The sequence below is a fragment of the Amblyomma mixtum genome, chromosome 2 (assembly GCF_055824585.1).
Source record: "Amblyomma mixtum isolate Tamu chromosome 2, ASM5582458v1, whole genome shotgun sequence".
Lineage (NCBI taxonomy): Eukaryota > Metazoa > Arthropoda > Arachnida > Ixodida > Ixodidae > Amblyomma > Amblyomma mixtum.
The window spans coordinates 61,272,128-61,298,655 of record NC_143013.1 but is presented as its reverse complement, the minus strand read 5'-3'; the positions used below and the strand labels follow the sequence as shown (position 1 = coordinate 61,298,655).

Here is a 26,528-nt window from a genome sequence, read left to right as displayed (position 1 = left end):
CTGCGCACTGAAAAAAACTGATGTTGGTCAAAATTTTAGGGGAATCCCCCAAGGTGGAGTAGATTGCTAATAAGGGAGTAATTACTCATTGACATCCACCCGATGTGGCGGATGTGGATGTCAATGAGTAATTACTCCCTTATTACAAATGTACTCCACCTTGGGGGATTCCCCTAACCATTTGACCAACACAGTTTCCACTTCGAGTTATTGATCAATTCGCTCTCGCTCTATAATAAGTTTGCCGTCCCAGTTTGGTCAATTAGTAGAGCGACTGCTACGGTGAAGCGGTAGTCTCAGGCTCGAACCCCGGACCAGGACGAATTTTTCTTTAACTACGAAGTTTTTGAGAAAGCTGTATAGCTTTCCTTCGTAGCCGTATGGCTGCGCTCGAGTGGATGTCAATGAGTAATTACTCCCTTATTAAAAAAACTGATGAAGAGAAACAACGAGCGGGAGAGAGCAGCAACAGTTTAATACAACACGCGGCGCCAAATACATCGCAACAAAAGAATTAGAAGAGAGGAAGAGGGACAGGTAGAGACGAACGTTTTTCTACTCTCGTTCAACTGCAGCATAGCGCACAATTTCTAGTCGAAAATATAAAAAGCAGGTAGAGGTGCATAAAACACATCTGCTGCGGGAAACTGCACTAGGTAAAGGCGTCGTCAGGTGTTTCGAAACCGCACACATAGGGTCAAAGATATGACGACGTGTGTGTGCAACAAAGCAAGAGATAAAAGCATTGGCAAGAGCAAACGCGCATGAGCTGCGAAAATAGGCCAGCAGGAGCTTAGGCGAGGACAAAGACCGTACCACTTGCCGTGTAGTGTTAGCAAAAGCGCTAAAAGGAAAGAGCCGGGTGTGAGCAGTGTGGTTAACCAGAGTGCTGTTATCAGAACTTACAGGCAGTAATCTCTTCTCCTAAAAGGGCTTGTTTTAGACTATAGGCTCGGAGGCAAGCTAGTTCTGTGAGTACTCGCATGCTGACTTATCCGGTGGTCAGCTATAAACAGTCATCTCAGCGACGCGGTTGGTGACGTCACGTAAAGCCATTAAGCCATTTTTAGATACAATCGCAGACAGATTACACCTGCATGTTCTGGCAAAGCAAAACAAGTTTGTTAGGAGTAAGCAAAGCCAGAATATGAATGCATACTGCTGAGTGGAAAGCCCAGCCAAAGATCCGCGCATCAGCCATCACTGGGACAGCTACGCCCACAACTGCCTTCAGCGGGTACAGAAGGAGTCCAGCATGGGAGTGTCCACCTTCTCTACGTACGACTACGCCATGCTAGGAAGCATCCTGGTGCTGTCAGCAGCCATAGGCATATACTTCGCCTGGCGCGATCGCCGAAGGACGTCGAACAAGCAATTCCTGACTTCAAACAAGGAACTCAGCTGGCTACCAGTGTCAGTGTCAATGGTGGCCAGCTTTGTGTCTACCAGTTCTATCCTGGGACTGCCTTCCGAAGTGTTCATACGGGGCTCTACTATCTGGATAGGCATGATATTTTCTGGAATAGCGATCCTAGTTGCTGCATTCGCGTTCTTACCCATGTTCTACAAAATGGACGTCACCAGTGTCAACGAGGTATGGCTCTCATTTCTTCTCCCATTTCTCGGCCCATTCTAAATACGTGCCGTCAAAAAGTTTGCACTGACGAACTCTCTGACTACTGGATACAAAGAGGTTGAAGGGAGGCGTCGGGATGAAAAAACAACAGTCTTTCTTTCAGTGAAACCATGTGCAGGTAGAAGCAGCATAAGAGGGAACATGGGAGGGCGTGGTCTCCGCGCTTGATGAAGCACTGCCGCCGAGAGCAGGTAAGAATTTGTGACACCAGGTGCATGCGCGGAAAGAGTAGCCGACCGTGCTTACTAAGCATGTGCCTTTGAAGCGAATTCTTACCGGTTCTCGGTGGCACCGCCTCACTAAGCGCGGAAACCACGCGCTCCCGTGTTCCCTCTTATACTGCTTCGACCTGTACCATAGATGACCTAGCCGTATTCAATTTCATTTCGCAGCACAACTGCATTCTAAATATAGTTTACCGTGTTATGTACATAGTTTAAGCCTTAAAGTCTCGACCTTAATTCGACATATAAATGATGTACAGCCCCTGTTAGAATTATACAGCCCAAAGGATTTGCTTCTAAGCCGTTTAGCGGGACTCCCTAGCAAATATAGCAGTCTAAAGCTTAGGTGAATTGAGGACGCGATGCCATTCCACTTTCGAGAGATTACGGTTGGTGAGGATATATAGCGAGGCGTGCAGAAGGCCTCACAAGCAAACCCCTTGGGCCGTGTACTTTTGATGGGGGAACACATATTCTCAAATCATGGCCACCTGGTTGACCTACTCTCGGCACTGAATAACATTTCTTTTCAGTGTCCTTCACCGCCCATCAAAGCTCGTCTTTTCCTTCAACTAACTAAATGGTCGACGAATGCATGGTTTGGTTTTATGAAGTTTAACGTCCCAAAGCGACTCAAGATATGAGGAACACCGTAGTGGAGGTCTCCGGCAATTTTGACCACCTGGCATTCGTTAACGTGCACTGACATCGTAGTCTTTGTAGATGTGAAAAATAGGAAACCTCGTCGTATACATTTGTCATGTCTTCTGGTTACGCTCTAAAACCAAGATCGCACGATAGCTGCGTGGCGCCCAAGAAAGTTGAGGTTGATGTCTTCCCTGCAACATTTCTTGATTACAAGACTAAATTTATTCTAGCGATACGCCGAGACATATGGCCTCCATTTAGCTGTTCGTTTGATTTTTTTTTTTGCTATTCACAGCTATCCTACATGAAGGACGCTTTTCGTCGTTTATGAAGTTGTGAGATGTGCGTGAAGATAGCAGACTCGACAATAGCCGCCGCTTATTAAGAATGTTATACTGATATGCGATATGCTACCTGCGATGAGCTGGCCATCATAAATCTAGTTCTTTCGTGGGCGTGGGCCTGCCCACTTCTCACCCTTCCCCCTACCCTCCCCCCAAAAAGGAGGGTGGGGTGGCGGGAAGTGGCACTGCGGTAATACAGTGATTTCCTTTATCTCCAGAAGTTCTCGAAACTTGTGAACATTTCACTTTCTCATTTCTTTTGTTCCAGTACTTGGAGAAAAGGTTCAAGTCAACCGCTGTCAGAAACATAGCATCCTTTGTCTTCATTTTACAAACGGTGAGAACCCTTCACTCTAGAGATGCATTTGGGGGACAGTTGGGAACTCCGCACCTATACTGATCTGGATCACCAGTTTAAGCAGTGGCAAGCTTCGTTGCATCTCCAAGGACGTCTAAATTATCGGCTCTTACGTCTACTGCAGCGCAACCGAAATTCCCACCAGAGTAATGCACAGAAATCTTATTTCTAACCTCGTTTGGCCCCAGTGTTCCTTACACTAGTCTCTTCCGCAGGAGCACACCATACTTTGACAACCATTACTAAGCCACTAAAGAAAAGAGTTTGCTGCAAAATCCCCCACCATCCCTTTTAAGACAGTTTTGATGAAGGGAGTCATGAATTCTCATGAATCATGACGCTGTACAAGAAGAGGAACCCAACCGTTCTTTTCATGTTACAGCTGCTGTACATGGGCGTTGTGCTCTACGGACCATCACTGGCTCTTGGATCTGGTAAGGACACACGTCCGGATGCTCTGGAGTTCTGTTCCATTCTCTCTTAACGAGTAAACGGAAGCGAGAAGGTTATGGCTGCATCCAAAATAGCCGGGTGCAATTCGCTGTCCGACTAGAACAAGTTGTGCCCTCGTTTAGTGAGCTCACATCTGCATAAATGAATGAGTCTTCTTTGCAAGCAATTCCCTTTCGCTGAATAGTAACATTACAGCGTACCTTCATGATTATAAAGTCGGTAAACTGACCTTAGGTTTGGGCTGCTTGCCGTGGATATCGTGGAGTTGTGATGTGATTGTACTTAATGTATTGTGCAAAATGCAGTTACCGGCTTCCCGGTGTGGTCCTCTATACTACTGAACGGAGCCGTGTGCACCTTCTACACCACAATAGTAAGTGCTTTTGGAAAAGCTCCTGGACATCAGCATGATCATATCATTTTCAAACAAAGCTCGTTTAGCGGGCCGTTGGCAGCTAAATCTGGAAAAAAGCACTTGCGGAACAGTCATGTTCAGCTTAAGAGTATGGTGCGATAGTTCCCTACAGCTTCTTGGGGGTCCCCTGACGCACTCTTCCGCAGACATCGACACGCTTATTGCCAAAACACTGCTTTATTGAACATCTTCTTTCATATTAATTGGCGACGCTAAGTGACCACAATTAAGTGTTCCTGCAATGTAATTTGCCTATTGTACGGGGTTAAGTTCTTGTACAGGGTCTCCATTTATCTCATTGACAGAAAGCTCCTCAGTGGTATAGAACTAGCGATTCCGGCTACCGACCCAAAGCATAGCTGATCGATTCCGCTTGACCAGCCTTCTCCATCTCACTTACACTGCTTTTTAACATGACTACACTCTCGACCAATCAGGATTTTTCAGTCGCGCCGACGTTTGGTTTCCCGCCGAACGATACATAATTTTGTCGCGTTAAAAAAGTCCTGAATGCTTTTAGTCAAGTGGGGTGACTAAACAACGAACCTGTTTGCTGCCTAGCATTAAAAATTAGGAAAGTTGAGCACTTGAGACCGCGCACATGCATGCATGATGATGAATACAACCGTGCGTGCCGCTCTTCTCTAACACTGCCCTTAAATCCCGCAATGGACCACTAAGCGGTGCATGCGGTCGACACCCTGACGACCTGATATTTTTTGTCCCCTGTAGTGCGTGTACATCGCCGAGCAGGAATATACGCTCGCCCAGGCCGTATTTGCAGCCAAAATCAGTGTGGCAGTCGGACCCGGATATATCAGTCTCTTATATTTCGAATTATTGGCTACATCGAACTCACAGATTATCTTCTTGAACACCCTGTGTAAAAGTGTAAGAAGATGGTGCTGTACATCGAGCTCCAATTTCGCCGCTCGTTCGATAAGAAACGCGATAAGAACGCCACTGCTAGAAACACGCCACCAGCGGAAATGCATTGTATTCGTGCGTTTTCGTTAAAGATTGACCTATCGATTGGAATTTTTTGTAGCGAATTATCTTAATGTCAAACATTTCCCAGTCCTCTTGGAGTACTATATAACCGGGCTCTTCTGTATAAATGGTCACGTAAAACCGCTGTTAGTACCGCGCACCACATTATGGCTAAAGTTCGATAGGGTTAGGTTGTAACCATGGAGCTGTGGCCACTGGGGTCTTAAAGTAAGCCACGAATTCAGTCCCGGTTTTTGATAAAAACCGGGACAAAACTGTGTTCAGGGGCCCACATCCCCACGCTGTTCATGTCTGCACTCATGCGTACAACAATTTCTTTCCGCAGGGAGGCATAAAAGCAGTCGTGTGGACAGATGTGGTCCAAATGGTCCTTGTATTCGTGGGATACGCCATGGTCATTGGATCTGTGAGTTCTCCACAGCCTGCTACCATTGAATGATGTGCACAACGTGTATTTGTAAAAGCTTCGTAAAGCAAGTACAAATATTACTAAAACTGTATTTAAAAGTTCCAGCTTCAGAGCGAGTGGTCATAGGCTGCGAAGGCTACCCAGGCTATCAAAGCATTCGTAACGACGTAACTGCATGCAAATTTTCTCTCTCTTTTCATCAGATGCAGAAGTTTTATAACCATACGCGGTTTCAATAAACGTAACCAATGACATCAATATGACCTCTGCGGAACATGCGCTGCAATCACAGCCTTCAAAACATGAGTCAAATGGCAAAACGTAGTGGTATGAGTATCTGCATCTCATGTGGGAGGTGCTGGGTTCGGTCCCCAGTGCCTCCTGGTACCCATCAGTTTTCTGATGGGCACAGGTTTTCCCCCGGCCTGGTGCTCGGCTTTGCAGGGGTGAAATACTTGTGAAAAAAGAAATTTGCCCTAGCCCTCTTGCGCCGGACCTCTAAAACCACTTATGTGGGGTAAGGCTCATTTGTGCGCTTTTTAGCGTACCTGGCGATAAAGCTTGTACCCATCGGAAATCCGGTGGATACCCTCAGTATCAAGCCCAGCATATGCTAAATGCGAGACGGATTCTCTGACCACTAGCCTGTACTTTTCATTGGGATAGTTGGTTACTGAATCAAGGCTTAGTTACTAGCGTAAAAAAAAAAGATAGGATAGGAGGGAAATGACAGGACACATGACCACCAGGCCACCGCGTCGATCCAGTACAACTTGCTATAAAAATGCTTTATGCGCAAAGATCCACAACCCACCACCAAAGTTTTGTTTCGACCGTTTATTTATACAAAAGATATCCCTTCTGTTCTCTTGCTGTCTGGCGCAGTCCGCTTGAAACGTACAAAAGAATCTTGCACCCAAGTAAAACACATTTTTGGATATAGACGATGTTCGTACTCCTGTCACATGGATATTAATATTCTGTAGTGTTCGTGTGGCTTTCTATACGTCTCTTTTGCATTCTCGTTTGAGTTGAGCAACTTATAAGCTTTATTTTCCTGGTCTCAATTGCCCCACATCGCGCATGGGTCTTTGTGCTGTCGATTCATGCGGCGCGTAATGGCTATTCGTTTGCTCTATATACGCCATTTTTTGTTCGCTTGAGCAGTGTAAAGGATGTAACGGACTACACCTACGTAATGCTCTTTATCAAACGCGTTTGATGAACACAGCACAAATTCGCGAATATATTCAGACAGCAATATTTCAGACACTTAGAGTCAAAGAGGCATCCATATCTGCTGAAATCAGAATGCGGAAATAAAATGAGATGCTGAGCTGCGACTTGCATACTTGTGATGGCCGCATACATCTAGATTTTAGGATTAAGGACCAAGGAAAAAATTCATCAATACGCACTTTGAAAGTGCAAGGCCTTTTGAGAAACTTTCGATGTCCTATTGAATATAACATTGTGGTTTATAATACCACGTTGGAAAATTCACTCATGCAAGTGCCGACACTCATCTTGATGCAATAGTGCGAAAGTAGAGGAACGTAATGCACATTTCCCTAGCTGAAAATCACCTGTTGAGCATTATAAAACTGTTGCAGTAAGTTCGATAGGTCTCTATGGAAAAACGCGCCATCTTGTAGGGATATAAAAAGGCGCAACACAATGCCAATATTCCTTTTCCTCAACAGCCCGATTTTCGTGCAGTGAAGGAACAATCGCCTCCTCGCTTTGGGCTTTTAGTATTGGGGTAGCATTGGAACGCTCATGGAAAAGAAAACGCCGCGCGGCGGCTGCCTGTCGGTTACCATCGCTCGAAAAAGTAGGAAATAAAGGTTACCATTTGAAAAGCCGCAGAAGGGCAACAGATAACTTGGAATGATATTAATGCGAATGAATTTGACGCTGATGAATTCTCCACGCATCACCCGCACTGATCACCCGTTAACTTTTATTGTTCTGCGCATTCCCCAGTAAACTGCTTGTTCACCGCTGGCGCTAGAAAACAGCAAACTTGCATGATCAAGACAACTTTTGCATTTTGGACCTTGGGTTCTCCTATCCCATGTCAGAAAACAATGCGAGATGCTACAATGAAGTAATACCCTCGTCAGAGGACCCTTAGTCGCCATTTATTGTGCCATATTCATTATGCGTGACGTTGACGCAGGGTCTGAAATACCTGGGAGGTTTTGCAACCATGTGGAAAATCGCTGACGAAGGAGGCCGCATCATTTTCACCAAGTAAGACTACAGAAAACATTCAAGTTGCGCAATAGCTCCAAGTCCAACGGTAACACTAGTGACATCAAATAACACAGCGAACGAAAGAGACTTCATTTCTTCAGCCGCATAAAATTAGCTCGCCAAGGACGGCAAGGCCGCACTGGTCTAAAGATCGGCCAACCTAAATAAGGCACTTGACCTGCACCCCACCTGATTTCAATGGCAGGACTCCCTTTTTCAGCCACTGAGCGTCTAAGGTACCATGTCGGAAGTTACAGGAGTGGGAAAGGCAGCTCTATACCGTCCAGATAAAATTTGCCTTTATTGCAGTCCTAGATAAAGCGCATGCTGTAATATAAGAAGTGCGAAAATACAAGAAAGAGAAAGAACATCGATTTGACTGAAAACAGTTACTCGCAGAAAATCAGGACATATACCTAATTATTAAGTTCCTTTCCGTGATTATAATACTGTTCAGGACCTTGGGTATAACACCATTGGAGCGGACAGACCCGAGTGTCCTGATATACGAGGGGGTACCCAAAAGAAACCGGACTTATTTTTGTTTGGACTTATTTGTTCACATTTTAAGCACAGACCTTCAACCTCCTTCAAAGTGTTCCCCACTTGCAATGATACGCTTGTCAAATCTTTCATTCCATTTTTCAAAACATTGTTTAAATTCATCTTTTGTGATGCTTGACAGTGCCTCCGTCGTTTTTTTCTTCACCTCGGCAACATCAGCGAAACGCTTTCCATTCACCTATTTTTTTATTCTAGGAAAGAAAGAAAGTAGCACAGGGCAAGGTCTAGAGACTATGAAGGTTGAGGAATAGGGGTCATGCCATTTCGGCCCAAAATTGTCGTAGAGACAGGGCTGTGTGAGCAGGGGCATTGCCATGATGGAAAAACCAGTCACCCGACCGCCACAAATCTGGCCGCTTCCACCGCACACTGTTGCCCAATCTTTTCAAAACATCCAAATAAAAAGCCTGGCTAACTGTCTGACCCTGCGGAACAAATTCTCAATGGACGACTCCGCTCCCGTCGAAAAAACAAATCAGCATTGTTTTGAGGTTTGGCTTCACCTGACGAGCTTTCTTGAGGCGAGGTGAATTTGAAGTTTTCCATTGGCATGATTGTTGCTTTGATTCAGGATTCGATTCAGGAACACTTGAGTTGTCCCCATAGCATCGTCCTTGTGCGTCTTTCTTAATATTTCAAGAGTTTCCATTCAACTTTTTCAAAAATCAGAATTCCACCGGCGCACGCTGTTCACGAAAATCAGCCATTGCAAAAACGACGTTCACACAAAACAGTCGTCACTCTAAAGCTCTGCCTAAACTAGTCTGACGTCCTTCAACGACGGCACTCGGCTTACTGACTCTGGAATGTTTGTTCTATGCGCTCCTAGTGGTAAAACGCGGTACCACAGAAGCTTTGCCGACCAAAAAATTTAGTCCGGTTTCTTTTGGGTACCCCCTCGTATGTTATTACAGCCCCGTTTCTGCCTAAAGTTTCGATTTTCGTTTTCACGGGCTGTGAGGTTAAAACTGAGTGTATAATTCAAATGACTCCGAGAAACGTTGAAGCTTTCACTGTTCCGTATTCCGATAGGAGCGCATGTTACTTGAGTCGGTTCTGCGATCCGCAGAATCTGCGATTAGCTTCGGTACAGCGCGGACCCTGTTGCCTAGGCATATTGCGCCGAAGGGTTCGATGGTTAAAACACCACGCGTGTCACTACACTGCTTTTCCATCTCGCTGGGTTCGTGCTTCTATCCTTTGATTACCACAGGAAAGATTACAGCGGTTACCCTATAAATTCACTTCCAGTTGGACCAGCTTCTTTTTCACTTTCCCCACATTCTAAGTCTTTGATTCGAAGCGCTCTAGCGCTACGAGACATCTCCTTTTGTCGAAAGAGCTCATGCAATTTTGCTGTCCTCCCTGGCCACTGCATAGCTTCAGCGGAAGCTTGTACCAGACCTACACGACATGGAACATAGCGTTGTGCTGGACCCTGACCAGCATGACCTCCTACTGTGCCAACCAGACACAGGTGCAGCGCTACTGCAGCATCGGATCCCTCAGGAACGCCCGCAAGTGAGTGCACACACACGTTTCGCCCTTACATACTAAGTAAGGAATGTCTCGCGCCACACGCTGAAAAGGCTATGCAATGATTTGAGCACGTTCTCGTTGTGTGCGTGTGTGTGTGTGTGTGCGTGCGTGCGTGCGTGCGTGTGTGTGTGTGTGTGTGTGTGTGTGTGTGTGTGTGTGTGTGTGTGTGTGTGTGTGTGTGCGTGCGTGCGTGCGCGCGCGCGCGCGTGTGTGTGTGTGTGTGTGTGTGTGTGTGTGTGTGTGTGTGTGTGTGTGTGTGTGTGTGTGTGTGTGTGTGTGTATTACCAAAGCAAATTACCAATGTATATGTAACATTCAGCGTGTTTCCGCCAAAACACAGCGCACTTTTGAAATAAGTAGCCCCAGTTGACTCATCTGGCTGAATTTGGTCGGGCATACTTATGCCGCGTGCCGTTCTTCTCGAGCCATAATCGCTGTATTTCGAAACCTCTGCACCAGCTCTGCAGTTTCTCAGTGGTAGAGACGTTCGGATGATCAGCACAAGTTCAGGATCCCGTCCCGGCCATGATAATCTTGCGTAGATCTACGCGAGATGGGTAAATGTCCGTGAAGTCATATATGACGCACTTTAAGGACAACCAGGGACTATCGAAACTCACCGACAGCGCTGAACCACAGTTTTCCTCATAGTCTACAGTTAAGTATGGTCTGAGTGTGATGCAAAACGGCGCTAAACGCGTCGCATGCATGTAATAAAGTTTAAAAAAAAACTATGTAACAATGCAGGCGCACAAAAGGAAAGATGTGCCACGCAAACAAATGCCGCTGAGAGTCGTTAAGGGAAATGAAATTATTAATTTTTTCAGTAACTCTCCAAGGGCTACTGAACTACACCAGTACACACCACAGATACCCTTGACAACTGTAACGCAAGCCAATGTTCAAAAAGGGGGGAAAAGAGCCGCTTGTAATGATGCCAGAGCATTTAAGCTATAGCTTCCCAGAGAGACGGCAAGGTAAATAGGAGCTAACATGCTCGCCTTGCTTATATGCAACAGATTAGGGAAATACAAATACTTAATAATGTTCCCTGGTTTTGTCGTCCGCCTCGGCTGCGGGAGGTGGCAGGTTCGAAACCCACCATCGGGTACCCACTGTATATGGGTACAGGCTCCCCCCGACCTGGAGATCGGTTTTTTTCAGGGGGTGAAGTCCTGGGAGAGGCTCCGTAGACCCCGCTATGCCCTTCGGGGACGTACCCAGTTTCGAACGTCCCGCTGAAAACCTGGTTCGATGTTTGTTACTGTGCAGTCTCGTGGTTGTCCCTGTACCGTCTAAGTGTTATATGTCAACCCTCCTCATGGGTGATGCCCAGACCATAAATGGCGGGCATCACCCCTTCACCCATTCACCGCAGTCGTGGCCCAGTGGTTTGAGCGCCAGTCTCGGCTGCTGGAGGTGCTTGGTTCGAAACCCACCGCCGGACACCCACCGGTAAAAATGGTTACAAGCGTCCCCCGGCCTGGCGCTCGGCTTCCTTTAGGGGTGTACGCTTGGGAGAAGTCATAAAAAAAAAGGGGCCACAAGTTGGGCTTCTACCGCACGAGGCGGAGTTAGGGTTGCTTGACGGGGGAACTTATCTCTCATCCCTCAAGGCAACTGTTTGGCCTACGACCCTTTTTCCAAACATCTCACCCTAGAAGAGCCGAGCACCAGGCCAGGGGAAATCTTGTACCCATTAAAGAAACCGGTGGGTACCCGGCGGCACTGGGGACCGAACCCAGCACCTCCCGAATGCGAGGCGGATGCTCTACCACAAGGCCACCGCTTAGTTTTTTTTCTTTATTGCCTGGCTTTGGCTCATGACATTGCACAACAAAAATACACATAACGCTATATACATACGACACTGTCGTGGTCAGCCAGCACGAGACTGGCTTCGTCAGCTTAAAATTCCCGCAACATACACAACGGCTCTAGTCTTGAGAGCCACTCGGGAGGCTCCGAAGCTGCCTTTTGGATTGCATGAAACCAGTCCATGCTTTCCCGAAAATAAATTCGGGCCGGTCGTGCGTCGTTTACTTGCAACCAGTCGTTTACTGGCAACCAGTTGCAAGTAAATGATTTACACTGTGGCCCTTCTTTCCATGTGATCGTGTTATCAAATGGCAAAAACATCCAGCACGAAAAGCCAATTCGAATGATCATAGTGCTCCGATGATAATCAAGACATATTCACTGAAAACGGGAGAATTTATTAGATAAAACGGGCCAAAGAGTGAAATACTACAGTCATTGTCACCTTCGGCCATTTTCACAAGCGACTTGCGCTGGAGTCAATGCTGATTAGGTTACTGATCTCTCACACCAGGCTCACCCCTATGCGCTTCCAAAGGTCCGTTATCGACGCCTCAGGTTTGAATCGAGTTAGGCGAAACCAAAATTTTAAACGCTACTTTATCAACCGTAAATGCGCTTTCTCCTGCCGGAAAAACGTTAATCTATAAAGAGCCAAGCCATCCATTTTTACTACGAGAGAAAACTTGATTAAGTTGTCCTCTGTGTCACTTTACAGGAGTCAAGAGGCATCGGCGCCACTTAGTCGAAATACTTTTTTCATCGCACTTTCAGTCCAGTTTTTACAGCTACAGCTGTTAAACGCTCGTTCCTGGATTTCGCATATGTGTAGTAGTTGGCGTAATTGGTGGACAGTTGCCATGGGTACCACAAGCAGGGTGCTGACGGTAGAAGGAGGAAGGCATGACGAAAGCAGCGGAATGCGTAACCGGGGGGATGTTGCCACCGGAACCTTCCGTAGGCTGGTTACCCTGAAAACAAGAAGGAGGGTATGGCGAGAGGGAAGGAGTGCTTACCCGGAGTGTGATGACTACCGTAATCATTTGGAAGGCGGAGAGGGGGGGGGGGGGGTTCCCTCCCGTACACTCTCGTCCTTCAATGGTTACCACCATCCGGGTGGTAACCATTCAAGGAGGAGGACATAGCGAGAGCGTAAGAATGGGCAAACGGACAGGGGTTGCCGCTGGAACCACCTAGAGGGTAGTTACCGTGGAAGGAAAATATGGCGTGAGCGGAGGGAGCAACCGCAAGGTGGTTCCTGCGGGTACCATTCGGATGGAGTATGGTTACTATAGAGGGGAAGGGTATGGCAAACGCTGAGGATTCCACAAACGGAGGGTGGTTCTCAGGGAAGAACAGGAAGCGTGCTAACCGTGGAAGGCGGAGAGATAGTAACACCCCAGCAGCTGTCGTTGAATTTCATGTCACACAGTGACAACCGCTCTGCGAGTTCCTTGCCGCCAGTATTTATATCTTGCTTCCGGACACTATGTTTGTAACGCAAGTAGCACTCTACTGGCCTGGTGCCACATCTAATAACTGGCACCAACTTCCACGCCGGCAGTGTTTTAAAACAAACATACATGGGCCCAGCTCACTCAGTGCGGCTTCATGTACATTCCAGAGCAGTGCTCCTCAACATTCCCGCCGTGGCCCTCGTCGTGCTGTTGTCCTTGCTCTCGGGATGGACCATCTACGCACTGTACGGAGACTGCGACCCCAGACTCACTGGGGACATCGACAAGGCGGACCAGGTCAGTACAGCCACACGCTCGGTCTTGGACTGGCATATAATTAGCCGCCATATAGTGGGCGAGAAAACCCCTCGCACGTTCTTTTCAACACATGCGTGCGTCTAGAGCGAAGTAGTGAACAAAAAAAAAATCGTAGGGGGCACTTAAGCTGCTCCTTAGCGATAGCGTTAATGGGTTAATGCCCATGTATGAGGAGTCGGTCATTCTCGAATTTATAATCACAGGTAGTCCTCGTACCACATCTGGGGCAGTGCGGCGGTGGTTAAGCAATGCTTCACTGCTCTGCGATGGCAAGTGCTGCCACCGATGGGGCGTATGCGAACCACGTTGCTTTTGCCGAGCAACCTGGGACGACCAAGCATTAATTTAACTGCCACCTGCCACGATGGTCAGTTTGCTCACACTCACGTGACCTAGGTGGGCTACCTAGGTTACTACTCCGGAGATTTTTCGCTGAGAACACTGACGACAACGACGCCGGATTTTCTGCAGAGCGGGGGCCGTAAAGCTAACTCGTTAAAATGACTACGGGTGCTGTCCGCAATAGTCGCGTGAACAGCGCTAGCTGGTTCGTGAAACGATCAAAGAAATAATTAGGCACGGAATAACAAGTTTGGTGACGGTTTCTGTTAGTGAAGGTATATTCATCTCTAACTAATAAACGACAAAATGGGTATTAACGATATAGCATACAGGTTTGCGTTCTGCAGAAAATTCGCAGTCGTCGTCGGCGGCAGCATTGCGAGTGAAAAAGCTGGTGACCCGCCTGCCGCCTAGGTCACGTGAACTTTTGCCATCATAACACCCTGCCCACCATGGCAGGTGGCAGTTATACTAACGAATGACAGCGAGAGGTCGCCCGGGAAGAGCAACCTGGGTCTCACCAGACCCACCGGTGACTGTCTTTGAAACAGCCGCCGACCAGGGCAGCAACGCATCGCTTAACCGTTGCACCACTGCGTCAGGAGTGGTACGAGGACTCCCAGGGATCTATGAATGCAAAGCTCAGAAGGACCAATTCTGCATATATGAGCATTAACCCACTGACACTACTGCATTTTACCTTTCGGGCGGAGCTACAAAAAATCAGCAGCAACAGAAAATGATAACGCATTGAAATAATCCACCGAAGATCGTCTAGGAGTTTTGATTATTTTCATTCGAATCTTATTTCCTTCGCAGCTTATGCCGTACACAGTGCAAGGCCTACTAGGAAGATACCCGGGAATCAGCGGCCTTTTTGTGGCAGCTGTGTACAGCGGCTCACTCAGGTCAGTTTTCGCGGCGAATGGGAGAGGTCCCTTCCGATGCGAATACCGGGACATGTGAATAAAAAATATATGTATGCTACGAGGAGAGAATTAAAGTATGTGTCTTATGCAAGAAAACAATAAATGACTGTAATTTATTTCGTGAATCGTCATCGTAGTCTAGCAAAGTCTTCTGGAGGACAAAAGCCTCTCCCATGATTTGCAATCAAAGCGAAGGTTCGAAACTCCGACTTCAAATTTCACTGAGAAATGAAGAAGAAAATGCAACGTAGATTGGTTTCCCGGTGGTACACATGCCACAAGGTGGGGCATAACTTTCTATTGTTTAGACTTCCTTCTTTCACAATTGTTTTCATAAAGGATCACTTGCTGCTCTAAGGAAGAGCCGGAGAGGAACTTACAAGGAAACATGTGATATGTGTAAAGACTGGCAACAGTTTGACTTGCTTAGCAGAAGATGAGAGCCACAAGTGATGCCGAGGCTTTTTCAGGGAAATACGACTGTGGTGTATCTCCGTGATCGCAGTGCCACTGTAAATATTTCCAGAGCTTTGATTCAACAGTCAAGTACTAGCATAGAATAGCCAAAGCCCAAATATCCATGTTCGTCTTCACTTTTATCCGCCGCCAACTTCTTTTATTATTTTTCAGCAATCTACCTCCAACAATACTTTTCAGCATACCGCAGTAGCGAAAGAAGCCGCCCATATCTGAACTTACAAAACACATGCGCTTTCTTTCTTGTCTTCTGTGCTTGACTGGATAATGCTGCCTCGAAAGCATAACCTGAGCGCAAATGCATTTCATAATTTTGCGCAGCACGATGTCATCCGGCTACAACGCCCTGGCCGCAATCACATGGGACGACTTCATTCGCCCTCGCGTAAATATCCCGGACGCCTCCGCTCTTCGGCTCACTAGATTCACTGGTATGTCGCTGGCAGTAACGCTTTGCATAACGTGACTTTGTGTAATGGTTGAAAGAATTAAACGCTCTGAATTGCAGCTGCGGCGTACGGCGTGCTGTCCATAGCAGTCGCTTTTGTTGCCGGATCCATGGAGTCACTCGTACACGTAAGCATGCCTTAACTGTGTTGCTTACCTAGAACGGAGGTAGAACCTTCACAGCTGAATACAGCCGAACCTCGTTGTAATGAAACTGTTTATAGCGAAATAGTGGATATAAAGAAGGACTGTCGATTACCCTTGGAAACTCGGTCAGCATTGGCTATAATGAAGCTACGGCTAAAACGAAGTAATAGCTCAGCCCATTCAACTCTGTTATAATGTGTTCAACACGTCATAACAGGTTCAACTGTACTTGTGTTTACTGCGAGCGAATAATAACAAGAGAAATACCCGGTGCTGTCGTCACATTAGCGCCGGCCATGAATACAAAGAAGCATATATTGAGTGCAGCCGAGGAAACATTGTAACAAGTAAATGAAGGAAGCTAGTAACATGGCGGTTATAACGAAATAAACTAGTAAACATAATAACATGAACAGAGTTGCATCGTAACACAACAAAGAATTTCCTTGTGCTTTCCTTGCTTTTAATTACTGCTGCGTAACGATCACCTCGTCTCCCTTTTCTTCAGCGCCGCATTTATAACCTGTGCACCGTTTGATGGTATGGCATGAAATCCAAGAAAGTAGTAACAGAATTCACAGGCGCCAGCAATACGGACATCCTAATATGCCTATTTTTGTTTTACTATTACTGCATTAACAGTTATATCTTTTTTATTGAATTCCTTTCGAACGCAGGCTTGAAACAGCATTTTTTATGCGCTGTCATCCTGTTGAGAAACGCTATGTTGGCTAATCAGGAACTCTTACCTTTCTTTTTGAGCAGCATACATCTTTATTTTTCCGGTTTTTCAGACCTAATCTCAATTCCACGAAATTATAAGACGAAATTATAACTTATCTAAAGATAGTTTCAGGTTTTGCAAGCGCATCCTGCATACATACATCTTATATCTCAGTTTCAGGTTCCCTTATATCTCCTCCCTTTAGTACATCGCGCCGCCCTTTTAATTCAAATAGCGTCCAACGACTTTATGGCTCCACCAATACTTTTAACAAGTCCTTCTTTCCGACCGCAATTGAAGAATGGAAGCTTCTGCCCGACTCACTAACAAATGTGCACGATGCGACAAGGTTTAAGGCGATGTTGTTAGATCACCTGGATTGACATGTCTTTTTTTTCTTTTTTTTTCTTCGATTTGTGTTTATATGAAATCCTTTTTCCTGTGTTGAGTTTTGCTGCCCTAACCTTTCGCCGACGTGTGTGGTGCTTGTGGCCTTAAGGCATTTTTTACCTGCAGCGTTCTAACTATCGCGTTCTTTGCTTTTCTTTATATTCCTATATTGCATTGTTATATTTTTGTGACCTTTGTTTTCCACATCAACCTTGTATACGCTCCCCCCTTATGTAATACCCCGACAGGGGCCTTTAAGGGACAATAAATGATGATGATGATGATGATGATGATGATGATGATGATGATATGTATAGGAACTTTGACGCAGCAAAAGAAAATCAATACGACTACGCCGCAAACGCAGGCCTCCACATCACTGGTGGGTGCCATGGGGGGTCCCAGTCTAGCCATCTTCATTCTGGGCATCTTCTTCCCTTGCTGCAAGAAAAAGGTGACACCACGTTTAAATCTTGTGCGACATCCGCTAATGAAAATTTTGTCATTTTTAAGGCAAACATTCAACACTTTTGTGATGAATGACCTTTGTCTGATGTCGCCTTAATTTATTGATTAAAACAAATATATAATGAAAATCTTCTTATATGCATATTGCTCGAGGTGTGGGTGCGGGCATGTGGCCCGACTGTTGTCACGGCGGGTGAGGTGGGTGCTGATTTGACATCTAGAAAAAGTGTCTAGATTCAAGGCATATTTTAATCATCACATCTATTGCTGTGATCCCGGCGTGCTAGCTTTCTTCTGGTAGTTAAGGATTTGTTACAGCAAAGGGATGTTATATAAACAGCACTCTGAACAAAGCAGCCAGAAACATTATTTATTAAGTATTCTTACGTTTTCTTTCTTTCATTTGCCATTTTTTTCGTTGACAGCGGACTCACGGGGCGTCAGGGCTTAAAGCCATAAAGGAATGTCGCACGCCGGATTCGTTATCAAAGCTGGGCCTGGCAAGTGACAAAGAGACAAAAGAAAAGGAAGGCAAAAGAAAGCTTGCAAAATACAGCCACGGGAAGCGACAAGGACGTAAGAGAAAGCAAGAAAGGAAACATTTCCGACTTTATCGAGATAAAGACTCGACTATAGTCGCAGCTAAACGTCAGACGACAAAATAAAAATAGCGAGCAGGGCTAGCGAGCTAAGGCGAAGCGCGAAGCAAGAACGTGCGACACACACACAGAGTACTGGGTGTTTCGCATCTTCTTGCTTCGTTCCGTCTGGTGGGCTACACTTCTTCTAGGATAGATGAAACTTTGCAGCAATTGGCTTTGCCTGCAGATTGCAAAATTCTATCTCACACAGGTTCTGAGATCTTAACAACGTGTGTCGTGCGCATTCATGGGCATACCTTACGCAGGGCGCCATAGCAGGAATTCTGGCATCATTGGCAATATCTGGATGGCTGGCCTTAGGATCCATTGTGTACCCGCGCAAAGCTGACGCCTTGCCGACATCCACAACTGGTTGCAGGGACTTCAACAGGACCATCACAGCCGGATCTTACTCTCCGCCGCCAACACCAACGTAGGTCGCAAGCGCTTTTTACGCCCAGTGTACAACTTCAGCGGTGTGCACAGGGGGATGAAGTCCCCCTTTGGATCATTCGTACAGGCTCAGTCTATTCCTGTGTTAACCGTATAGTCCTGTTTCGATGAAAAAGCCGTGGTCTGCGTGTACATGTGAAGCCTTCAGCCCTCAGCGCCCCCAGCGGAACAGGCCGGATCGGGCCCCATCCGGGCAGCCATGGTAAACATGCATCTCACAACAACGGTTTATGGTTTATGGGGTTTAACGCCCCAAAGCAACTAAGGCTCTGAGAGACGCCGTAGTGGAGGGCACAACAACGAGATTCACCAACCGCCCTCCTGAAGCTCGAATCCACCAGAACTCCACTGACCAGCGGAACGAAAAAAAAGACGTTCAGAAGAATCGACTGTTAGGCAAGTTGGTGCATGGCTCGATGATGCAAGGCGCATGAGTGGACAGGACGAATGAAGAACGAACCTTGCCCGTGTTCGTCCTTCGGTCGTCTTATCCAGTCTTGTGCCTTGTGTCGGCGAGAAAAAGAAACGGTGAAATAAAATTCGAGACGCAATGGAAACTCGATCTATGTAAAAGCGAACTGTATAACCAGTATACTTCTAGCGCAGATTTGTAGCCTCACATCGCATGATCAACCATGAATTTGATTTAAACTAGTCTATTATTCTCATTCATTGGCGCTGGATTGAACATTAAATATGAGCATTCGTCCACACCAAGGTTTTTGCATGAACGCGACTTATAGGCTGCATATTATGATCGGACTTCCGAAGGTTAGGTTTGGTTTTTAGCGGCAAACGATGGATTGGTGTATGGTGTAGAAAGAATGAATACGACTGTGAAAGTTTGAAAAAGGTGGCAATGTTGGGTTACTTAAAAGAAGTATGAAACTATATTGAGGAAAACAAAAGTATATTTCAGAAAATAAGTTAACCTCTGCATTTTTGCTTCCAAGGAAACGAGCAGCTGGTTTGTATGCATTTTTCGCGCCGTTGTATTGAGCGCTATGCTGTTCCATTATATCAGTATGTTACACCTTTCTTCACGTCAGAGTGCAATCACCAGTGTTGTGCACACATCTAGTTATGATGCAGACCCTTACTGGAACGGCATGACTATTTTTTAGGCACAGAAAGCAATACTAGAAATGTGGAATATGTGCATGGTGTGGAGGCTGCCACGCAAAAGCTTGCATCAGCTGACTATGACTTTTTTCACCTCATACATATTGGTAACGTTGACAAAGAACTCCTTGCAACGTTGACGTTGAACCGAGAGCCTGATGGAAGTATTTCGGGGAACTGAACAAAGGTCGTCTTCAGGGAATTTTTTCATGTACTTCTCCATTTTCATGCCAAAAATTTTTCACTTTTCAGTTCAGTACTGCTGCTTGAACTACAACAACTAAGTTAGTACAACTGCATTTTCACTCATACTGCTAATTGTGCTACTACTCTTACTACTGACACTATCACTATTACTACAGCTACTGCCACTAATACTATTTATACACCTATTGCTACTGCTACTTAACTTCTGGTCAAGTCCTCAGATATTGAGCTTTGTTTTCAGTCGTGTCCTTCATTGTGGAGGCAATTTTTGCGAGACCGAAGAACCAGCCACTGTCCTCACCTTCTTTAAATTCATTTTCATTTCTTGGCTTCCTGAGGTGTACAAATCTTTGATAGGAAAACAAATAGCAGGATACTCATAAAAGATGCCTAGCCTGATCGTTTGCTAACATTATGATTTCTTGTTCCCTTTAGAGATCCCACGTTTACGATTTTTCTTATCGCTTGGTATCGTTACACTCGCGCAGATGCTGTTGTATTGTATCTTTCGACATTCTGCTGTGGCTACGCAATGTCTGATGGCGTACGGTTGAGGCAGCAGGTGTACAATAAATTAGTAAGCCGAAGAAGCAATCGCCTTTCCGCTACCGGGCGAATATTGCCAGTCAGCCTATCACTACAGTTTAACTATCGCCTGATTACGTTTTTGTTTTGTTTCTCCAGCGGAATCTTTCGGTTCTACCACATCTCCTTCATGTGGATAGTCCTCGTGGGCGTCATCACACACATCGTTGTGTCACTGGCCATCAGCCTGATCTTCGGTGAGCTGGCGCCTTGTTGTGAACAAGGTTAATTAGCTTTGACGTGTTATTGGCACAGCCTATCAGACAATTGCCGGCTACATCCACGGTGAGACGCAGAAAAAGTTCCCCTGTTGCGCCCCGATTATTTCTGTAAAAAGCTTCCTATTCTTGCTCTCATCGCAGGGGAGCCTGGTGCCATTCACAAGTCGGTGAATAAAATTTTGGAGAATATTTAGCGGTTCAGAGAGAGAGAATACATTTTCTCAGATATTACAGATTGGCTGCACAGACTGTCCAGAGCTTAGATCTAGTAATCTAAACGAAGCAACGTTATCATGCTTGCAAAAGGGCAAGGCAGATTCTAGGGGGGTGGTGTGGATGGTGCGTACTAGAGCGTAGGCTTCGCAGCTTCTCCTGTATTATAGTATATACACTTTGCATAAGTTCCTAGGACATGCACGCCAGATAACAGGGAGGTATAGGGGGCCATCGTTGCTCCAGCAAGAACGTCGACGGACGGGAGTGCTGCGACTCGCCTATATCATTTTGGGGGGGATCCTAATCTTCATCAGGCAAACTACGCTCACTGCAGGACAGAGGCCTCTCCCATATCTCTCCAATCAAGCCGGTCAGGTGCGAGGTGCGGCCGCCTTATTCATGCAGATTTCTTAATCTCATCCGGCCACCTAACTTTCTGCCTCCCCCTGCTACGCTTGCCTTCTCCTAATATCCAGTCCGTTACCCTTCACAACCACGTGGCACTGACAGTGACCCAGTTGGAGATAGCCATTTTCCTGAGTTTTCTCGTGATGTGGTTAGACGGACGGAGGGGAAAAATCTGCGGACAAAAAAAAAGTCGAAGAGGAATCTAATAAATGCATTCCTGTATTAAGTATCTTTCTCTGTAGATAGGTAAGAAAAATGCTACAAGATACGCCAGATATTGTAAGCTGTCATAACAGCCGCTGCACTCTAAACCCTAAACAACTACAATCGCTATGTACATCGTAAGAATCAAGTACGGAATATTACTAATGCCGCTGAACTGAGTCACGTACGGTGAAACTTTATTGCACGAACAAGTACTTTGCTTGATTGGCCGCGATTATTGCATGCTCGAGATGACCAGTACTCGAACCCACAAAAGCTAAAGGGCACTGAGGAGAAATAGAAGTTGGCCCGTATATATAGCGCACCACATGTCATTTACAAACACAGCTGTCTTACCGAAAACAGAGCCTTTATAAGCCAGAAAAAAAAAAAACGAAATACGGATGTTACCATCACGGGCCAATTTCTCAATTAAAATGCTTGCTTCGACGACGATTTCCCGACATGGATCCCTGAGGCTACGCTAAACCAGCATTCACGCCAAACGGTGTCAATCCATTCTTTCCGGTAATGACATTAGGAGTTTGGATCGACGAACGGAAGATTTTAAATCTAATTTTCTAACCGATAAATGCATGTTTTGCGATCGGACAAGCGTCAACATAGCCCGAGAACGATTTTTTTTTACGCTGATCAATAACTGGACAGAGTTGTCCTCACAATTCCTTTATAGCGCGGCTACAGCGAAGGTTAGCGGGTTTGATGGTGGAGGCATGAGTAAAGCAAAGTCGCAGCAAATTAAAAGAGTGCTTAATGTGAATGGGAGAAATAATTGCGGTAAGACCATTGCATACTCTGTGAAGAAGGTTCCAGTAAGCTTGTATGCGCCTGTGTTTACGTCTTTACTTGTCTGTGTCCTTATCTGTCACGTTGGACATGCCATCACATAAAATCCTCACTGAACTAAGTAACCCGATCTATGCACAAAAGACACGCCTTCCCTAACGCAGTAATGATGACCCAGGTTCAGGAGACTTCATAGCAGTAGCTTTTCCGGCACTTACTAGAGCACGAGTGCTGGACGCCATGTTTTCGACAAGCTTCTGGAATAATGAAAACATTGGAAACTGAGAGCTCTACGCAGCAGCGTTAGCAGAAAAGAGCGCCTGGTTGTGTTTTCTTCGTGAGCTAGTCATCGACGGCAGAAAAAAATATACCTCAGAACAGCGCAAACGGAATCAGAGCTTTGTATGTACAGTACCATCACACTGTCAATGAAAAATGGGAGTGAAAGTAAGCATCTGACACATTTTTCTTTGGTCGGTTCAAGTTAAGCGACAAATATCTTCTTCTAAACCATTTCTCTCAATGACTTCTCACTTGTTGGAAGGTGCCGCTCACGACAGGAGTCGAGCTTAAGGCTGCAAATCTGCTAACTTACCAGAAGAGATAGCGAGGACGAGCACTTAATGCACAAAAGCCACGTACCATTCAATCCTTGACAAGATAATTTCCCTGACAAGTTGCGATGGCTTCGGCTCCTGATCCATAGATCATGGAATTGAGTCTCCAGTACCGTGGCCGCATTTCACTGCAGGCCACATGCAATAAGGCCACTTACTGCTTCATGTTAGTCCACCACGTTAAAGGACTTTCTAAAACCCGCTACCACTTTGGGACATAAAAATACGCATTCTTCAACTACTACTTTCAGAGTACCGATTCGCATAAGTGAGACAAGTATGTAGGTGTGTAGCGTGACCATGCCTACTCGGCCTACGGTGGCTGAAGTTACGTGGCAGCAACGATGCCATGTAATTTGTCAAAATGCACTCACTAAATAAACTTCTTTACACAGAACGCAGCAAGAAGGACCGGGTGGACCCGAAGTACGTCTGCCCGCTGGTCCGACGTTATATGGGACACTACGGCCGACTAGACCGGGACACACACAGTGTATTCATGGAACCATTGACGACTGTCAGTATATAATTTGGTGACCAAGTTTTTAGAACAGCAGGCAATAGCTTATAATCCCATTCATCCTCTCATTCTATATTTCGTCGGATGAAGACTACGCAGAAAGAAGGAGGCAGATTAATGGAAAGGCAGGACGTTGAACCGAGCATAGTGCCTTGTTGACGCCTGTACATTTGGGAAGAGAAGAATTAGAGGGTAAGGACTAGGTGTAAATTAAACTAGGCAAATGACTGCAGTAGAGACACAACTGAAAATTCAGCAATTTTTGAGCAAATGTACACAAGACATTCCCGCACATGCACGGTACAGCACCTGTCGAACGCTACCTGGGTGCTGAAGTTTTGGTTCGGGGGATTAATTCATGCTGTTAGGTCTTCAGAAATAAGTGCGAATAGGCAGGGCGAATGAGGGCAGAATTACTAACTCACCTGTCATGTTGGTGAATGTGAATTTGTTTGTCCTCAATTTTCTCGGTTATATTTTAAACTATTACACTGACTTTTCCAGATGCTATGTGCGGTCTTCATTTGCGAAATTTATCTGACTTGCATTATCGTTTACCTCGGCATATGAGCTGAATAAGTCTGGAGGCAAGCAGACAAAACTGCAGATTTATTTTGAAAAAGAAAAGACAACGATAAACTGCCGGAGCATAACGCTGCACTTCAGCGAGGCAACTAGTGGCCCCTGTGCAGAATTTTAACTTGAAAAATCGTAAATGCTGACGAACAAAGAACAGGCTCTAAATGTGGGAGCACTGTTTATATTTGTTAGCTACATGGGGCTAACGAGACTTTATCGTCAGAGATTATTCCTGATATCTATGTTAGTAGCAGAATAGTCGGCCCGATCTAGGTGGCGTGCACTAAAGCAGCCAAGTAGAAAGCGAGTCTGATGTCTCACCTGTCAGTCGGTCTATCGGTAATGACGTTTGGCATCAGGTGACGTTGAAGTTCAAGTGAAGAAAATCTTAGATCAGTTGTATTAGGTCTCAAACAGGACAATTATCTTATGCTCCTGGGTGCGTTTCTTCGCTTAAACTGCCTTCTTCTGTACGCATCTTGCAGCGCCACGTTGTGTTTTCATAAGAGAGGAAATATCACCTGCATATCTTAGTTGTGACGGCAGCTGCCCCTGTGTCGGTAATTTTTGTCTATCTGTTTGTGTCACCAGTCAAAACAAACGACTTATCATGTATGTATATACAAGGTGTCCCAGATAACTTGGACCAAGATTTATAAAAAACTAAGCGTTCTTCAGAACTGAAATCGCGTGGATGTTGTTAGGGTTTATCTAAAGTTAAAGTACTATTTTTTCGGTCCTCCTATTTGAATAATTAGTCGAGATAAAAAAATTAACTTTTTAAATATAACTCAAAACGTTCAGGCGTCAATAGGAAAGTTGTGGAGCGCCACAAATATTGTCCAACCCAGGCACCTCAAACGAGAGACATAGACTTAGCGTGGCCGTTTTTATTCTGGAAAAACGGTAGCCCGCGGAGTTTAAAATAAACCATGTGACAGCGCGCTCCGTGAGCCTGGATGCGCCGCGATTACAGCGTTCTCATCAGTGCTTTCTAAAAACCATCACTCGTTTCGCGCCTTTCATGCTGCCCAAGGCAGGGCTTCACGTTGCGCTTGGTTCCGAGATAAGCGCCAGTCGGTTCGGGTGGCAATTGAAAGAAAGTGCGGCTCCTGTTCTTCAGCGCAATTCGCACGACGTTATCAGGCTTGTTATATGCATCTTTGCTTGTTGGGATCTTGCCCCCCGAATTCAAACTAATGAGATTGTCATCGTTCCTCCGCATGCATTCTGCAAACGTGACAGCGCAATTATCGCCGCAGAAACGGGAGCTGTGCTTTCTTGGAACTGCCGCCTGTACCCATAGACGCTCATCTTGGAACCAAGCAAAACGCCAAGCCCTGTCTTGGGCAGCACGAAAGGCGCGAAGCGAGTGATGGTTGTTACAAAGAACGGATGAGAGCGCTGTAATCGCGGCGCATTCGGACGCACGGAGCGCGCTGTCACGTGGTATTTTTTAAAGTCCGCGGGCTTTCGTTTTTCCCGAATAAAAACGGCCACGCTAAGTCCATCTCGTTGGAAGTGCCAGGGTTGGACAATATTTGTGGAGCTCCACAACTCTGCTATTGATGCTTGAACGGTTCAAGCTAAATTTAAAAAGTTAATTTTTTATCTCGACTAGTTATTCAAATAGGAGGACCAAGAAAATAGTACTGTAACTTTAGATAAGCCCTATCAACATCCACGCAATCTCAGTTCAGAAGAACGCTTAGGTATTTTTTAAATCTTGGTCCAAGTTAGCTTGGACGCCCTGTATATTGTGCCCTTAACGGCGGTAATCATACATTTTCAGTATTTATAATGCTGGGTACTGTCACCGTTCAAGAATGCTGCAAAACAGACGTGCAGTGCCATTATAAAGGTTTTTCTCGTCTCCAAACCGTGAACCTTTTTTTTTAATGTTGCTGTTTCTTCACGCAGAATGGGACGGCGCCTGTTGAACTCAATACTCTGCTGATAGAGCATCAACCGCCTGCTTCGCCACAATACAAACCGGCGTCACATTAGCGCATTTTGATTATATGCTATCTCTGAACATTGCTATCTAGAGAGGGATCCTGGTGTTTGTAATGCCGAAATTATGAAAATAAAATACTTTTCATTCATTTATTGGTCTGAAGCAAAGGCAACAGCAAGAACAGAAAAATGCGTGGAAAGACGTCGCGCATGCGTGCATCTTCCCGTCCGTTTAAGGTTTAAATAAACGAGAATTTTCTCATGGAGTGTGAGCCAATACAGGGCTGGCAGTAATATGCACTGTCACTGATGTTGTTAGTTAGTGAACGGCCAAAATGATGCATGCTTTTGCGTAAATCAACATAGGTGTTACATTTTGCAACTATATAGTCGGTGCCATTAACTATTCCCTGTTGCAAGAGATAAGAAACAATGAAACCAAAAAGCTGGCAGTAGTGGAAAAGATTCAAACGCAAAGCTCTTATGTGTCGTTTCACATGTGTACAGCGTGACATAGAAGTGGGAGTATTTTGTGAGTGCCAGTATTTCGAATTGAAATACAACGTCACGCAGTAAGTGCGAAGTCCAAATTATGACTCTTGTTCTTTGTGACAG

General features: G+C 45.7%; 1 protein-coding gene across 1 annotated transcript; it reads left to right on the top strand.

Annotated features, from left to right (window-relative positions):
* The first annotated feature begins 1,255 nt into the window (after positions 1-1,255).
* Positions 1,256-26,000, top strand: LOC149359513 (sodium-coupled monocarboxylate transporter 1-like). The gene is made up of 16 exons (XM_089569066.1): positions 1,256-1,594; positions 3,121-3,189; positions 3,593-3,644; positions 3,969-4,036; positions 5,415-5,495; positions 7,681-7,754; positions 9,702-9,842; positions 13,303-13,432; positions 14,615-14,703; positions 15,523-15,632; positions 15,710-15,777; positions 17,277-17,363; positions 18,285-18,451; positions 20,485-20,582; positions 23,254-23,375; positions 25,878-26,000. Exons 1-16 carry the CDS (start codon positions 1,256-1,258, stop codon positions 25,962-25,964), a joined length of 1,782 nt encoding a protein of 593 aa, XP_089425192.1. The 3' UTR covers positions 25,965-26,000.
* The last annotated feature ends 528 nt before the right edge of the window (positions 26,001-26,528 follow it).